Below are 17,849 nucleotides of genomic sequence, written 5' to 3' on the forward strand. Positions count from 1 at the left end.
TTTAAACAGTGCCCACAGCCTCCATTTTAATTCATTGCTGAGAGAAGGTATTCTGCTGTGGATGGTCACTCTTAACACAGGGAGGTGGCACCCAGGACATGGGCAGACTTTGCCTCAAGGCTGTTGTCATGCAGAACCTCACTGTTTTTCTATTTCTAATGTCCTGTAGAGCTGTATAGGCAATCAGCACACCTCAGAGAGGCACTCACTGATAACTTGTGAGCTGTCACATCATGAAGGTCAGGGAACAGTTGCTGTCAAAGGCATTGGTGTTATGCCACAAGATCTTGGTTAAAATATTTTGTGGATGAAACCTAAGAATTGGGTATGTGTGTTCACGTTTCCACAAAATTTTTGCAACTATTAACACATGCCAGCATTCTTAATTTCAACTTAAATTGCAGTTTATTTGAGTTATCCTGCAGAGCTGGGTTATAAAATATATCTCATTTCAGATTGTCACTGCTGCCTCATTTGCAAACACTGTTTCCTTTCTTTTGAATTGTTCACTGTGTTTCACTGTCGATTGGCTTTTGTAAAATTGATGACATTGTGAAGATCTGTTACTTACATAAATCTGGTTTGAATTATGTAATTTAAATATAGTTCTCTGCTCTGTATTTAATCAGGGCATTGTCACTTTTCTCTATCTTGTTTTCTCATTCTCTTCTGCTCAAAGGACAGCATAAATATCAGGTAAGAGTTGCCTAAGTAGCCACACAGTAATGGTAGCACAAATCAGCTAGGAAATTGTTATACAGTTAATTAGTTTCTCTTATTCTGTTAACTTTCTAAAACTTTTCACTTTTAAAGGGAAAACCTGGTCTAGAAGGCAAACCTGGAGTTCCTGGTTTACCAGGTCAAAGGGTGAGTTTCTTTTTTTATTTATTTTGATTCTCAGGAGGCTTGGGATGCCTTTGTTCAATGAAGTTTGCTGCTTTCACCCACTTCACATATGCTTTTCTACTTATTTAAGGATCCTGGAGGCTCAGATCCTTTCCTAACTTCCTTCTTTATGGTTCAGCATCTTTCAGTATCTCTTGGAGTCCACAGGTTGTATGCAGTGTGATTTCTTTCCTTCCGTGTGCTTCCATGTGATTTACATCTGTCCCATACTGCCAAGAGGATTCTTGATACGGCTCTGAGTGTGTAGGGCCAGTAGTAATGTGGTCAGGTTGAAAGTTCAGAGAACTTTTTGTTGTCCTGGAAGTCAAATAAATGTAAATACACTTCCAATACTTAATGTTTTCCATTTTGTTTGGTCTGTACTCAAAGAGAAGGTCCCACAAAATGGCAGCTGGTGAACCATTCTCCATCAGGAGCTTAGTTTTCCTGTGCATGAAAGAATACTGGATTTTTTGCTGACACAGAATTATGTCTTCAAATATTTAAGTACTGCTAAAGTGTAAATTTCATGGTGGGCCTGATGTTAATACATGTTAATTCATGCTCTGAAACTGCCTTTCCTCGCTTCAGCTTGTTCACATGAAGAACATCTCGCAACAGATAAGAGTGGAAGTGAGACACCTGCTTAGCCTTCGTGGAGTCAGTCACTTGGGTCTCAGTACTGCTATTTGAGGGGTCACTTTTTTAAGTAGTCACAGAGACTTAATCATAGCTCATTCCTTAGAGGAGGTCATGGGGGTTGCCTTCAGTGCTTTGCACTTGAGTCAGCACCAGTGCTGTCAACAGACTGAGTGTGAGAGCACTGTCTATGAGCATGGGAAGGAGATGGGCAAAGGACAGTACAGGGAAGGAATAAACACCTTGGTAAGTGGTTTTCTACAGACTTTTCAGTGGATTGCATGCTATTGAATGGAACTGTAAGCATGACTTTTAGGAATCTTCTCCTTGGGAAACGCTACATGCAGTCTTGTGTCAACGCCTCAGTGGAAAAGGGTATTCATTTACTTGCTTTCCTTTACTTTCCCAGTCCTTAGAAAACATCACTATAGCAAATAACTGTGCAGTGCTTTACTCATGAGTTGGTAAATTCAGAATTGTTCTGTTTTTAAAGCCTACTGTTTCTTGAATAAGATTAATAGAGCATATTAGCTGAGTAAAGGACAGTGATCTGTCAGGACCTTCAACAGAACAGAAAATGCTGCTGCTAATGATCATTTGATTAGAGATGTCATTTGATCCATACTGTCTTTGATTTCTTCCCTAGACTCTGTTGTGTCTAGCTAGTTAGACTTCTCCTAAGGGTCTTTATTAGTCACCAGGCATCTTAGGTTAATGGATATATTTTTTTAAATTAAAGACCATTATTCAGTGACTTAAAACATGAGATGAATCAAAGTCCTGGGTTTGGTGGATCTACACAGAACTTTTTGGGGAGCAGATAACACTCTCAAACTGAACCAAGCAAATGGGCTCTGTTCATTTTATTAGTCAGCTTCTTCCAAGTGCCTGGCACTTGATGTCTGCATTTTGACAACATCCTCAAGAGCACACTGGGGGAAGAAAGGTTCTTTGCTGTTCTCACATGTCCTGTAAGACCTATGAGTGACAGACAGTACTGTCTTGATTTTATTAAATCTGATTGAAAAAGAAGTAAAACTCTGAGAGACTGGTTTAATTTTAGAGTGTTTTTGTGGTTTTGTTTTTTTTTTCCTCTGTTCCTTTCTTTCTCTTTCTTCTGTGAAATTGAAGAGAATTGAAGTACTCTGATTCTTCTCTAAAGTATTTGACACCTGTTCTACTGAAATATTTGTTGGAAATAAACCAACTTCCCTTCTTGATGGACACAAAAGGTGCAGATGTATGACATGCTCCTGGAAAGCATGCAGATCTTTGGACAATCCAGCTTAAACACAAGATTCTTCTGAAGTGTACTTAATGACTTGGATTTCAAGAATTTGCCTCTCTTTTAAATGATACAATTTCATTCAAGTGATTGATATTTCAGAAGGAAAACATTTATCCTGTAGCAGTAATTCCCACACAGGCACGAGGTAGGAGCTAGGTCATTTTGAGTTTGATGTGCTGGACTGCATCTTAGTTTTTGCATTGTCAAAAATTTTCCAAGCTCAAAGTACAATCACTACAAAACAAAACAAAACAAAACAAAAAAAATACAGGAGTCTCATAGGATAGTAAGAATAGCCTTATGAAAAGAAAATTAATGGAAAATATCTTTATAAAACAGTAACCTTTAATGAATGTCCTTCTTCATATTTAAGACTCCAATGTGCATGAGTCAGGCAGATAAGTAATAATAATTATTCCCCTTTTTTCAAGTTACTTCATGCTCAAAATAATTTGTGCAAAGCACAAAATGAGAGTTGGGTGTAAAATTATAAGTTACTCTAAAAATGATATTGCAAGACTCTTTTTGTGAGCTAATTGCAAAGTTTGGTGTCACAGTCTGTCAGTTTGGAGACAAGAAGAATGAACACAGCTCCAGGAGCAAGTTACAAAGCAGAGGCCTCTGCATCTTTAATTCAGCTGTCACGTTTCAGCAGGTTTTCATGTACATGTGTCCACATGCCCTGAATGTTTATTCCTGAAGTCAGAACACTACAAAAAAGATTAACAGGCTTTTCTTGTCTCTTTACAAGTAGATTACAAGGCTTTGAGTCCCAGTAAGTGCCATATATTTGTTTTAGAGTAGAGCCTACAGGATTCTCTCAAAACTGGGGACTACTGGGTTCAGGGCACACCCTCCACCCAGAGAAGAATTGTTACGAACACTTGTCAATACAGGAAAAGTTTATCCCTGCTAGCTGTCATGGGACAGATAAAGTTAACAGACCTCTGAAGGGCTGCTGAGCTCTTCATATGTTCGATGGTGGGACAGAAATACACGTATTTGAGTTTCCATTCTTGACCCATCTCTCTCCTAAGTGGGTTGTTGCATATGATGTTCCTGTTCAGACCAGTCACAACTTGAATTTGGCAGTCAACACTTTCCACTCTTATTTCTCTGTGCATGAATTTCACTTGATTTGAACCACCTTAGACTTGCAGGGTCCAAGGGAAGGAGATAGTTCATTGGTAACTCTAAGGGGAGAATAATCCAGGAGAGAGAGGAGAATAAGTTCGCCCAGCAAATTAGGTAAACTATTTGGAAGGAGCCAGTCCCAAGATGTGGTCTTTCTTGATATCCAGAAGTCCTTATAAGCCTTTACTTTGCCACAACAGCCCTAATAATCACCTATAATCTGGCCAACCCTGACAGTATTTTCGTCCTCAAGCTATGGAGATGCTCTCACTTCAAAATTTACTATTGTTATCTAATGCATACAGAGACTACAAAAGGCTGGTGCCTTCAGGGACCTCAAACATTGACTAACATTGCTGGACATCTTCTGGCTTCTCTAATAGTGTAGAGGCAAAAAGACAGGGGTGAAATGGATAATCTCAGCATCCCGCTTGATTACAGAGGAAACAGTTGACATTTTTGTTCACAGTCATATTTGTTCACAACTAAGGACATTTCCTATGTACTTGGTACCTCTGTTCCTGGGGCCAAACATCAGAGAAAAACATGATAAGAAAATATATGACCATTCTGGCTATTGGGACAGCAAGTTGGGAAACAATCTTGGGCTATGATACCTTTCAAACTTTCCCCTGTAGCAGAGTGGAGACAATATTTTCCTTGGTTTCCTGTCTTCTGTATAGTAGATACCTTTCTGATTAGTGGTTGTGTTTATATTTATTTGTAGGTGCTTAAAATGTTCAGATGACATTACCTGCCCTGACAAAGTTCAGCCGTGCAGAAATCAAAATGTAAGCAAATTAGTTAAAATGAAGGAAAAAGGGATTAATGGTGTAGATTAAATCCGGAGTGAAGCTATTATTGTCAGTGAGGTAAAGACATCCATTTCCAATGAAACACATTTTTAACTGTGCTGTTTTTCAAATTACTGATGAAGGCACATAGCATATATCATGCAGTTGAAGGATACACATTCTTACACACTTCGCAGTGTAAGATTCTAACTTTTTAACTATAGGTAACAAAGCATAATTGCTGGGTTTCTCTGTCATATTATTAAGAAATGTGACATTTCACTGAGCTTTGCTCCCATAATTTCTTCCAGCGAGTATTTCTGTCCTTCATAGACAGACTATAGACTGTTATAGTTTGATTTTGGCCAACCTCTGAGTGGCCCAGATGTCCCCTTCACAATGGGAAACCACCCTCAGTCTCTCCGGCAGTATAATTGTATGTTGCTTTAAGGGATTTCTTAGTGTTTGGAAAGCACCAAAGTTTCTCAGCATTATACCCAAGGAAAGGATAAAAGGCTCCTCTTGCATCTCTCGTTGCTGCCACAGATTAGTGTGCCCAGGAAATAGCATGGAAACAGAACAGTGTGTTGGTGGGACATGAAGGAATTGGTTACACTGTGTTGTATGCTGGCCTCAGTGTTGTAACTGTGGAACCAGCCACCTTGACCTGTAGCTCCCACATCGAGTGGCGTGCAGGGATGCTCATCTTCCATGTCTGGCTCCACCCACTACATCCTGTATGATCTATTCAAAAGCTTATTTATTTATTTAAATGAGTTTTTTAACAGTGTCCTTTGCATGGTCACCTTGGCAGTTGGTAAAATGAGCATCTTTAACTTGAAAACTGACATTGAACCATGAGGTGGCGTGAGTCCTCTGGGTTAAAAATGGTCTCTTTTTGGCTTTGACAAGAAAAGAAATTATGGATGTTGGGAAAAGTAGATGGAACATTCATGAATAATGCGTGCACTTGAGTATATAATGCAAGTTTTTATTGGTATTAGAGTTTTGGAAATGATTACAAAATCCTTCTGATACCCAAGGACCCTATAATCATTCCTTTAGTTTTCTTCTTATATTCTTCTGTATGTGACTTCTGATTTTTCAGGTTTTTGGTTTTTTTTAATGATAAAAATAGTTAGATGATCAGATTCTGACACACCAGCTAATGAATCTCAGTCAATACCAAGGAAAATATGACAAAAACAAGTTTTGCTTGTGATATTTTAGCTTTTTCATTCATTTAAGTCAGTAGGAATCTGTTTCGTAGGATTTCACAGATTATTCTGAGTTGGAAGGGACCCATAAGGATCACTGATTCCAACTCTTAAGAGAATGGCCCATAGAGGGAATGAACTGACAACATTGGTGTTATTAACACCGTGCTGTAACCAGCTGAGCTACTCTGGGGGGAGTAGTTGTTCACAGGTGTTGCTTCTGGACACGTTTCAATAAAGAAAAAGTAAAGGAAAAATTACATATATGACTTTTAAGCATGTGTATTGCCATTTCTATCATCAGTGACATGAAACTTGCTTAACTGTATTTTCCTCCAAGAAGAAAATTAGTCTGGATGAGAAGTAGAAATGAGGGAGAGTCCCTTTTCTCTGTCTCTGAGACATTTACTTGACTCCTCTTGTACCCTCCTAGAATATTGCTAACAACTTCAGAAGCATTAATTATTTAGTGCCTATTACATACGAGGAAAGAATAGACAATTTTTATAAAATATGTGACTTGCCTGAAGTATCACAACAAGTCCACTGTTGGGTTGAGAAACAAACCCAACCTCTGCCTTAACTTCAGTGCTACTCCATCCTTTCTTTCTTGTTTTACTCATGTAGGATTTTTTTCCCTTTGAACTATTTGAGGTCAAACCCATGGGAACACAAATGCTGCTGCATCTGTATGGCTGAACTCATCTCAAGGGTATACCCTAGATTCTGGTTTATTCTTCCTTTGCACCAGCAAAGGTCTCTGGTTCCACTGGAGGGTTCTTTTTTGTATGCAGAGGAGTCAGTGAGCTCTGCCTCCCTTGGTGCTAATGCCAACCCTAGTTAGAAATACCTCAGGGACTCCTGTTTCCCGGCTTAGAGATCGTGAATCTTTTATATTCATCCATGCACCAGAGTTCTTAATTATTTTCTTTCTTAATGCATGAAGCAGTGCAAGGGACAGAAGTGAGACTTCTTGGCTTTGTTGGGGATGGGCGAAGGGCTTGACTATAGCAAGCAGAGTGTCTACAATTGGCACCTCCCTTGGCTGCATCTTATTCCCTGATCCTCTGTAGGGAGCACCCAGGTGGGATTGAAGAGAGTAGGAGATACCATGATGTGCATGAGAACAACTCTCAACTTCAGGACTATTGCCACAATCTGGGAGATACAGAACTGTCAAATACAACAGGAGTTTCACTTCCAAGTGGTGTCTGTTGCCTTCATTTCTAGCTTTTGCGATTTGTGTACCCACATTATGGTGATTTGCCAGTCTGGGGGTGAAAGACTTTGGAAATTCAATAGCCGTCTTCGGTCTGTTTTTTAATATTTGCTCCTCTGTTGAACATGCAGGGTAAAAAGGGAGAACCAGGATTCCCAGGAATCAATGGTCTGATCGGCCCTCAGGTAAGCAATGATTTCTTCATTTCCATATAATATGTGGAAAAACAGATTTTGTTGAAACAATTTATCCTGTTGTGATTGAGAGAATGTCTCTCTGGCAGCATTTACTTTTACCTTCCACAATTTTTCATCATCTTTGAACAGGGACCTAAGGAGATGTTCTGTATGTGATTTCCCCATTGCTTTTACTTAGAGTAGCATCATTCCAGAAGGAAAGCATTGATTTGTGTTTTGTAATATTTAGGACAGTGTCTCAGTTAATTGTTGGCTGTGTGAATTGGTAATTGCAGACAGAGCTCCTGTGCTGCAGTCTTGAGGGAAGAAACAGTTTAAATTTATTTACTATTCAGAAAGAACACTTTGAGCACAGGACTGGTTTTGTGGCTTTTGACATTCACGTTTCTACTTGTTATAGAGGAATAAGTGTTGGTTTGTTGAGGAAGCTAAAGACAGGGGCCTAAAAGCAAACGTTTATTCTCTGTGTGAGGAAGGGGATGTCTTCAGTTAATGACCCCTTAGCTCCTTTGTTTTAAAGCTTTTGACAGGTTAGTGCTGTAAATTACACCATCTGTGCAACATCATAACATCATAAGGGGAAAATAGTACTGTGTGTGTTAAGAACCATCAGAGAGGATTTGGCTCCACCTTAGATCTGCCCTGTGTTAGAATAACACTGACACTTACCTCTGGCTTGGTTTCTTACTAACTTTGTAGACAAATTCAGCTGACTAAAGTCACTTTGTAGGGCCATCCCTGCAACAAGAAAAATATCTGTGTGAATGTCCTCAAGAAGAAAGTCAGAACCTCACATTTTCCTGAGCACTGAGGATAAGACTTAGCATTTCATTCATTCTCTTTTCAATGACAAATTAACAAACTGGACTTTGACTTTAACACTCTGTTTCAATAATTGGCAAAGTTTGGGGCAAGAATGACAAACCTCCACTGCTACAGCTGTTGGTGATATATTGCAACAAGCAGCACAGCGCCGGACAGCAGATACTGATTGTTCATTTATTTCCTCTGGCAAGCTGTGCCCTTGTAACCAGGAGAAACAATCTCGAAATGGTTTGTGTGGCAGACGTTTTGTAATGAGCTGTTTTCAAATGTCTGTGGAGGATGTCAGAGAGGCAATCCAAAGGCTTGTGTCCTTGTGCAGGTGAAGTCTCTTGTGTCTGGCTGGGAACCTTGCCCTGCAAAACACCACTTGATACTGGTTTGCATACTTAAGGATTTTTTTTCCTTTGGTACGTTATCTAGTCTGCAAGTATTTCAGCAGCAGCCTTCAAGAGGAATAAAGATGGTATTTCTAATGGATTTAAAAGATTTTAGAATCACAGAATATTCTGACTTGGAAGGAACCCATAAGGATCATTGAGTCCAACTCTTAGCCCTGCACAGGACATCCCCAAGAATCACACCATGTGCCTGAGAGCATTGTCCAAATTCTTCATGAACTCTGTCAGTGTTACGACCCGCCCCAGAAAAACGGAGGGGGGTAACCCGGATTTTTATCAATAATTCCCTTGGGGTGGATTAGAGTGAAACGACACTGAAAACATATACTGGTAAGGTTTATTTTAACAATTCTGTATCAACAGGCATGCTAATGCTAGAATTTTAGGTGCTGTCATATAACAATGTGACACAGAGATAACCTTTTGGGGGGGGGAGAAAATGCATAGGGGACAGAAAGGCAGGATAAGAGTAAGGGAAACAAAAGCTGAGAATGGATGGATGTATATAGGCACCGCCCACGGGGTCCAGCGATGAAACTTGGTAGTTGCAGCTTCCATGTCTGTCAGTTGAAGTGGTGGCCTTGATCCGCCTGGGGTGAAGGAGGGAAGCCCCCACACTGCAAGAAGTTATGAGTTATTATATCCATGGTCAGTGTCACGGGCCATGCCTCGAGCCTCCAACCTCTCCCTGGGCCCTGCGCAAGTGCTACTTTGTCTGGCCTGGTTCCTGCCCTTTTTCCTGACTGGTAGAGGGGGGGGGTGGGCTCCTATGGTCCATCAGAGGTACAATGCAACAGTCAAAAGCCTGCAAGCTCGGCTCTTGCCTTTTCAGGGCTTCACACCTTCAGCACTGGAGGGAGGGAGGGGCCGGATTGTTCATCAGAGGTATAATGCAAGTCAAAAGCCTGCAAAAGTCTCCTAGAATGCATAAATCATCAAACATTTCAGTCTCTGACAGTCAGGCATCTTGAACTCTCGGATTATTGAGTCCAATTCCCTGCTTTTGTTCAGTTTGGTTTTGTTTTCTTTGGTTAGTTGGTTGGTTTTTTTGCTCTTTTTTTTTTTTTCCCATTGGATAACATTGAAAGGTCCCCCCAAACCTTCTGACATATTGAAAAGGCCTTTTCCTTCATTTTGGATGATGATTATTCTCCATATATTATTTCTAAGATACCTGACAGTATTCATCCAAGTAATGTCACACTTTCTCAGTTCAGGTTTCCTGCAATTAAATATATATATGCATGAGTTAGCTATTTTATAAAAGTATCTGAGAAAATTACTGACACAGCATTAGGTAATTTTCTTTTCTGTACAACTTAAATAAAGTTAGCAAATTTTAGGTTAATTAAAACTGCATAGAATGCTAAACCCATTGAGGGATAACTAAATTGACTCTTCCTCCAAGCTAACTGCAAAAAAGGAAAAATGTTGTTCATGTTCCTGCAGTGGCACTCTGTTGTGGACATATTACTGCAGATTTCCATATTTTTCTGTAGGGAAAATGCTTACATTTAGTTTGTTACAAAACTACTTTTCAGCTTAATGGCACTTTTCGTGACATTAGATTTTTACAGCATTCTATCAGCATTTTTCTTTTTTTTTCTTAATTAGGCTATACCCCAAAAATACCCAGGAAGAAAAATGGTTTTCCTTATACTGTGGTTACATGGCTATTTTTTCAAGTTATGTATGGAAGCCTATGTCAGCTGTTCCTGTGCTGTCTCCATGGCATTGAGGGACAAATGATTTGAGTTGACTGTACATAAATTAGCTTAGGACATGAAAATAGTCCTCCTTTCCTCTACTGTTTTGAATGTAAATATACTTTTGTTTTCTGACCTGATTACCTTCAGTGATATCTGTCTGGGCAAAAGGAAAGAGTGGGTGTAGGAGCTTTAGAAGGTACCTTCTTGCTGAAGGACATAGAAAAGATGATCTGAAGTTATCAATAGCTGCAGTCATGTTCAGTCCAGCTGAGAAGCCCCAGAAGATCAGGGAGCTGTGCAAGAGAACTGACCTGAGGGCTACTCCTGTGAGTCCCTTCCAGCTCATGTTATTCTATGATTCTGTGATCCAGTGATGAACTGGAGTTGAGATGAGTCAGTCCAACTCTCAAGAACCATTTGAGAGCTAATTTAAGTGTCAAACCCTGAAGCAGCAGCTGGGAGGCAACTTCTCAACTAGCTTGATGTTGGGGGTTGTTTTGCGACAATAGAGCAGCCGTAGCTTTGTCTCTCTCCTTGCACACACCAACTCAAATTTTAAGCAAAAAATATTTTAATATATTTAATTTTCGTTCCAAATCAGCTGTGGTGGTGAACTTGTCCCTTCGCCAATTTGCTCCATATTGTCTAGTCAGCACCCCCAAAAATATGCATTTGTTTTCTAGAGACCTTTAGAAATAGTGTATCTTGCAACACAATTAAGCCATGGAATAGACACCTTGAGGATTTTTTCCCTTCTGGATGTGAATGATTTCCTGGCAGCAAGGACATAGACATCTGAACTCATATAGTGTTTTTGTTGTTATTATTTATTTGTACTATTTTAGTGTCCAGGAACCTTAATCATGGGTCAAACTTCTATTGCAGTAGGCTGTGGCTGTTCAAATGCAGACTGAAAAATGAGCATTTCTGTAAAGAGCTCTCAGCTGAAATAGATGGATGAGTACCAGGCAGGGGAAAACAGGCTGTGCATTTCTGCATGGTCACCTGAGATCTCAACACACCTTGTCTCTCCCATCATCTGGTGATGGGAAGTGCTCAGGGAAGGGCTGGAGGTGGTTGATGAGGTACTTTTGCAAATGCTTTTCTAGGCATGAGGGGGTATCCTGAGGAGGAGGGAGACCTGCAGGCAGGCAGTGCACACTGAGTGAACCATGAGAGCTGTGCGTGCAGGCTCAGCAGGGACAGCAGATGACTCTCCAGTGCAAACCAAGGGCTCAGGCACTCTGAGCTGTATCACAGAATTCCCAGAGCTGGAGTTCAGCTTCAAATGCAAGCCCTTGTTGGGTTAAGGATGGCAATGCAGGTGTCTGCTCCTGTTGATGAAGATCCAACTAACAACATCAGTGGAGCCTGAAACTCTCCTAAAAGAGGCACCTACAAGTTGTCCACTGAGCCACTCTCAATTCCCTGAGCTGAGCAGGTACATTCTGGCCCCCTGTGAGACAGCAAAACAGGCCAAAACTATTTGAGATTTAAACAAAAATGTCATTCCTCACCCTCAGAATAACTCTGGGCTGTTATTGAGTTTTGTTTTATGTTAGATAACCTGGTGGTATAAATAAGACTTGAGAGGAAGACCAGTACAAGCTGTACCTATTATGGTCATGGCTGGCAATGATTTAATTAGTATAGACTTGTCTGTAGGGTGTGAGCTCAACCCCGGCTTTTCTTAAGTAATTCAGGAAATAAATGATCTCCTCTGAAATGCATGGTGTCCTTAATGTCCTTTTTATAATGCCAGTTAATACTACAAAATGTAAGAAAAGGATACGGGCCGCAGCTGCAAACTCAGATTGAATTCAAACTTTGCCAGTGCTGCTTGAAATTGGAAGATATTGCTCAGAGCTATCCTTAATAAGAGTTATACCTTTAAAAAAAAAAATGTTCACCTGTGCAGATTAGTAACAATGCTGAAACAAAAGACCTTAAAGGAGGAGTTTTTTGTTGTTTTTCTTATTTGCTGCTCTGACTCAGTAAACCAACTCCAAGCAAACACATACCGAAATAAATCTTCCTCTATAGACGAAAGAGATCATGTCCACACCTTACACTAAGTGATGAAATTAAACAAATACTGCCTTTCACTGGAAGCAGAAGACTCTCCTGGACAGAATGCTATGTAATCAGTACTCTTATAGAGCTGCAAAACCAGTTTGGAGAATTTTGGAGAATAAAACTTTTATTTTAAATTTAATGTTGGTACTCCAATTCCTGTTGGTACTCCATCTGTTCAAGGATCGGAGAGCACATCCACTTATGAATTAAGACACTGACAGTGACTATAGGACACATATTGTGAGTAAATACTCAGGTCTTCAGCTCTTTAGGCTTTTGGTTTTCAGTGACATTAGCAACAGCTTTTTTCTGAATCCTCTTACCTTTGCATTGATTCGTAAGGCAAGATGCAACAAAGAGCAACTTGGTGCTCTAATGCAGCATTACTGAAAAGAATTCAGTGATAACTTTAATTTCAAATTGAATATTAGGAAAAATTTCTTCACTGAAAGGGTGGTCAAGCACTGGAACAGGCTGCCCAGGGAAGTGGTAGAATATCTGTCCCTGGGGCTTTTTTAAAGATGTGTAGATGTGGTGCTTAGAGACATGGTTTAATGCTGGCCCTGGCAGTGCTGGGTTACTGGTTGGACTCAGTGGTCTTTTCCAACCTAAACATTTCTCTGATTCTATAATTCTGATTCACAGTAGTTCTGCTGGTGGATACTGTAGTACCTGGGATGAGAAATGAAAAGCATATTTGAGGAGCTGATCCCAGAATACACTCAGACACAGCAGAGGAGAAACGGAGAGCTGGAGTAGCAAGAGAAATAGTGAGACACTTGGGCTGCCCCACACAACTATCTACAACAGCCTCATTTCTCATGGGAAAGGAGGGGAAATAAAGGAAAGACAGCACAAAAACGACGTGAAGGGTCTGTATGGTCTTTCTGAGAGGTGAAATCACAGGGAGCAATTGATTTTGAAGTGAAGACGAGCACAGACAGTGGAGGGGAAAAGGCTGTCAGCTCCTTAGTTACTCATTTTGCTCTAACTGTGGCAGCAGACAGGATGCTTCCGCATGTCTCTTCTTCTAACACTGGTACACTGCTTAAAAAGCTCAGACCACAATCTGTTTTAATATCATCTAAGGGCTTATCTAAGCCTTTCTCGTGGTGTAAGAGAATCCAGTCATCAGCATGGAACAATATACAGAAAATATGTCTGTGCAGGCTTTGCCTCCAGAGACACATATCTGGGAAAGCCATCAGACTTCACTTTTCATCGTGGAATGGCATTTGTTCACCTCCCTATAAGACTTAGTCATCCCTTCTTTCATGGAAAAGAGATTTAAACCTACTGATGGAGTCACAGACCAAAGTTTCTGTTTCTTCTCAGAGATTCCTTAGGGAGTGTAGAACCTAAATCTTAATAGCTCTGCCTTTCCCAGCCTGTCTTTCAGCAAGGTATGCACTAGAAGAGCAGTAGATCCTGGAGCACAGGCACGGCTGTTCCTCCAATATGAATAGTGTCAGATTTCTTTCCTGAGCACTGTCCTTGCATTATATCATCTAAGGAATGGAGCTGGATGAAACACAAACTTGAAGAAATCCACCCCCTACATTGTTTTTGAAGATGTCCCAACCCCTGACACACACATTTCTAAGCACTATTTGGATTTTAGATTGTAATGAACATTTGAAATATTTTTTGTTTCAAAGCAACACTTTTAAAATATTTTGGTTTAAACATTTTGATAAAAAATCCATGTTTTACATTTGTTTTCCAAACTGAATTTGTGTAGTCCTGTTTTAGAATCAAGTTTTCATGTACCAGTTTTTGTTTCAACATGTACAAAGCACACATCAGAGTTACCATCCAGAAAAAATGCACTCTGTGATTATTTCCTTCTTGATCAGAGTTTTAATGGGGTAACATTGGAGTCTGGATGTGGGACAGAGGCTTTCATCTGTATAATTCATCAAATGTAAAAGGTGATTGTATAAATCAGGTACTTTAATCTGGATTCACTTAAAAATGGAAGCAAAGAATACTGATGGTGTGAGATTTATGAGGTGCATATTGCACAGAGTCCTGCTGCTGTAGTTTCATGGTGCTGAAGTTTTTTAAACACAAATAAATGCTGTCAGTTTCGCCCATTCTAATACTTAAAAAGAATATTCCTTGCTCTGAATTATACCCAGAAGTCAGGAGAAGGACTACAATAACAGATATTATATAGAAGTGAGACAGAATTGCTCTGCACAGTAGCAAAAGAGAGGGCTCTATAAAGGACATTTATGATGTATTTCTACCATTTTATGTCTCTTTGTACCATTTATGTCTCCTTGTACCATCACTTGCTATAGCTCAGGTTGCAGAAAGCAAGACACCCAGTTGGACTGCACATCAGTCAGCTGGAGCAGGCTGTCAGCACCCTGGGCATCTCCAAGGGATACTGATGGTCATTGCACAAAACTGTTCTTTCTATGCCCATCTCAGAGAAGATTTTATCAGAAGAGCTTCCCATTAGTGAATGTACCAGTTGTTGGTGCAACATGTGGTGAAGCTGTAAACCAGTTTGGAATGATATCCTGGGTAATTATCTCTTGGAGACCAATGAAATGGAATTATTAGTGTCAATTTAGGAAAAAGATCAGTGGGCTTCCATTTCAAGACTTAATGGTTGCATAAGGTTATTATGGTCTAGAATATGGAGAGTCTAAGAGAATAATTAGAAATTGTCTTGGACACTGAGAATACCAAGGGTTACCGAGAAATAGTTGGGATGAGGAGAATGTAGAGCCTAACATTTTAGGGATTACACTGGTTGCTGACAGATGCTTGAGTAAGACTTTGCTTTTAGGTCAGATTGACACCTCTCAATCTGTCACTATGTGAGGTAACTCAAATCGTACTTGAAGTTCCTTGGGTCGAGGCTGGGCCCTGCCTGGGGTTTTTCACCTCTTGGTAGAAGTTCCCTGTTGTAGGGCCATGGAGGACTTGTATTTCATGGTGGGTGATGGTTCACTTTTTGGCAGAGAGAACAAGAACAAAATTAAATTGTTAGGAAGGAACTGTCAAGGAATTGTCAAGGAAAGCCTGCAAAGATAGATGTCACAATTTCTTTCCTGCACTTACAAAGTCCAAGCTGAATCATTTTGTTGTTTTTCTAAATCTTTGCTGCCTTCTATTCCACCCACTCTTCATGGAAACCCCTTCCTGGAGCCCATACCTTCTGTAGGGCCTCTCTCAGCAAGACTATGTAGAGGTGGAGTAGGGCCAAGTAGAATTTCCTTGTCCCTGGTGTCTGAGGTCAATCCATCCAGTTGTGCCTACAAACAGTTGTGTCTGAGTGTGGTCTTCTATCTTCTGCTGGGTTAATTTGGACTGTTGAGTTTTATTTTGAATGGTGAGGTCTTTTTTAAGTGATGGATAGTCTTGACCAAGTGTCTCCTGATGTGTCTAGAATCTTTAAGAGTAGGACCCACCAGCAGGATTCACTAAGAATTATATCATCAGCATCAGAGCATCCAAAGGCACTTCTTTCTGGGGATGTTATAGCTGTGTTCATATCTGAGGCACTCTACAAATAATTTTAACAGGATAACCCCCTGCCTGTTCTGAGTTGCAATGAATGCAGATCATGGGAGGCAAGTGCATCTACAGGACTCTTTTTTGATCACTTTGCCCCATCTATTGGTGAGAGGCTGCCTTAGGTTCTGGCTGAATTTTGCCAGTGTATTCTATAAAGATCACTTATTGCCACAATCTCAGTCAAACCATACCACAAATAGCTCCTTTTTTACACTGTTTTCTTCCTCTTTTCAGCTACATTTCTCCTTAAATGTAAATGCTAATATTGATTGTAATACCTTAATATTGAATGGTGACAGGGAAAATACAGTCTGGCCATTTTCTATCTTGTATCAATTGCTCAGTTTCAAATCCTTACAGAAGGTTTGGGTAGGATAGGGGAGTTGTTTGTTCGGTTTTAAATACAATCACACCAGAACTTCCCTATGTTGAAAACTGAAAAGTAATGAAATCGTCATGTTAGAAGATGGAGTGAGTTAGCCAGGGTAAAATCTCAACTCAGTCATATATCCATTTCTCACATCCATCCCCATGCTGTTTGCTCAGGTCCTGATCCAAAAAATACATGAACACATGCTTTGTTCTGAGCACAGGAGAAATCCTGTCTTGTCTACAGGGGAAGCTGGCAGTAACAAACACCTCTGCATCTCAGGCAACATATTAGGGCCTGTCAAGTCTGGAAACAAATTTCTCAGCTAGGAAGCCGAATTTAACAATTTGCTCAATACAAAAATAAATCCTTCTGTACATCAGATGGCTACTGAAAGAGTATTTTTCCTGAGAGAAACTGCTGTTGAAGGAAGATGAGTAAGAGTGTTAAGATATTTTCAACTGAATGTGTCCATTGAAGTATGAGTTCTTGAGGACCTTTTACTACCAACCAGGTTGATGTAGAGCAGCAAAATGGTGGTGCATTTGTTTGAAAACACTTGAATCACTGCAGTGTGTCTCTGGACACTTGGATTCATATTTTTACCCCCACCCCCTAAAAAGAAACAAGCTCAAACCACAGGTCTGTTCCATTCATTAGTTACTTTCAGCAAGGTTTTTGCAGAGGTAAATCATTCACTTTGAAGTAACATGAATGAAGGTTAAATTAGATTGGATGCTCCAAGGGATCCCGCTGGTCAGGCTTTGTGTTGTAGGTACCATTCATGGCCTTCAGTTCCTCCCTCTCTTCTACTGGAGTGGAGGGTGGAGCTCACCTTGTAGCACAGTGGCTTAAGCAGAAGATCTTATTCTGTTTGTGATCATGGATCCCTTGGAGTTCATTTTGGTATCTTGTATTTTTTGGGTAGAAGTTAATGAAATAAAGCTCAGTGCTTTTGCCCGTTTTCTACAGGGCCCCAACCACACAGGGAAGGACCTGAGGCTTTCAGTCACTATTGGAGAGTTTGATAAATTGGCTTTGCTTCCTCTCTTGCAGGGACCTCCTGGGCCCCCAGGCAGCGCTGGACCCCCTGGACCACCTGGAGCACCGGTAAAAAAGCTTGGGGTTTTTTTGTTTCACATCAAGGAGAAGAAAAAACAGCTGGGGATAATTTTAGGTCATGGTTTTCAGAGGGAACAGAGTTAGGGCCTCTGGTAATGTGTGTTTTCTCTTATATTTTCTCACTGCAAAGCCACAGCTGGTCCTAGAGGACAGTTTCTCTGTGCTGAGCCTTGGAGACATGACGGTGCTCCCTCGGGATAAGGGTTATGTCTACAGGACTCCCCACAGCAGAAACCTGACTGCCATGGAAGGGGAAACTGCACTTTGATTGAAAGCAGCCATCTCCACTGAGGCTCCTGCAAAGGACAGATTTACTGATTATTTTTTTTTCTTCTGATTTCATTTTTCAGGGACTGCCAGGAGAGATTGGTGTTTCTGGTAAAATGGGGCCACCGGGACCACCTGTAAGTGTTGAGGAACTGTTTAGCTCACCTCCAAGCTC

The 17,849-nt window shown here is 40.5% G+C and overlaps 1 protein-coding gene across 1 annotated transcript in view; it reads left to right on the forward strand.

Annotated features, from left to right (window-relative positions):
- Nucleotides 1-17,849, forward strand: part of COL22A1 (collagen type XXII alpha 1 chain) — a 195,150-nt gene that overhangs the window by 113,137 nt on the left and 64,164 nt on the right. Inside the window, exons 21-24 of the mRNA XM_018074383.2 lie at nt 814-867; nt 7,308-7,361; nt 17,342-17,395; nt 17,758-17,811. Coding sequence (XP_017929872.2) covers nt 814-867; nt 7,308-7,361; nt 17,342-17,395; nt 17,758-17,811 — 216 coding nt within the window. The remainder of the gene's footprint in view (nt 1-813; nt 868-7,307; nt 7,362-17,341; nt 17,396-17,757; nt 17,812-17,849) is intronic.

This window comes from Manacus vitellinus, unplaced genomic scaffold (assembly GCF_001715985.3).
Source record: "Manacus vitellinus isolate BGI_N305 unplaced genomic scaffold, ASM171598v3 scaffold_1_pilon, whole genome shotgun sequence".
Taxonomy (NCBI): Eukaryota; Metazoa; Chordata; class Aves; order Passeriformes; family Pipridae; genus Manacus; species Manacus vitellinus.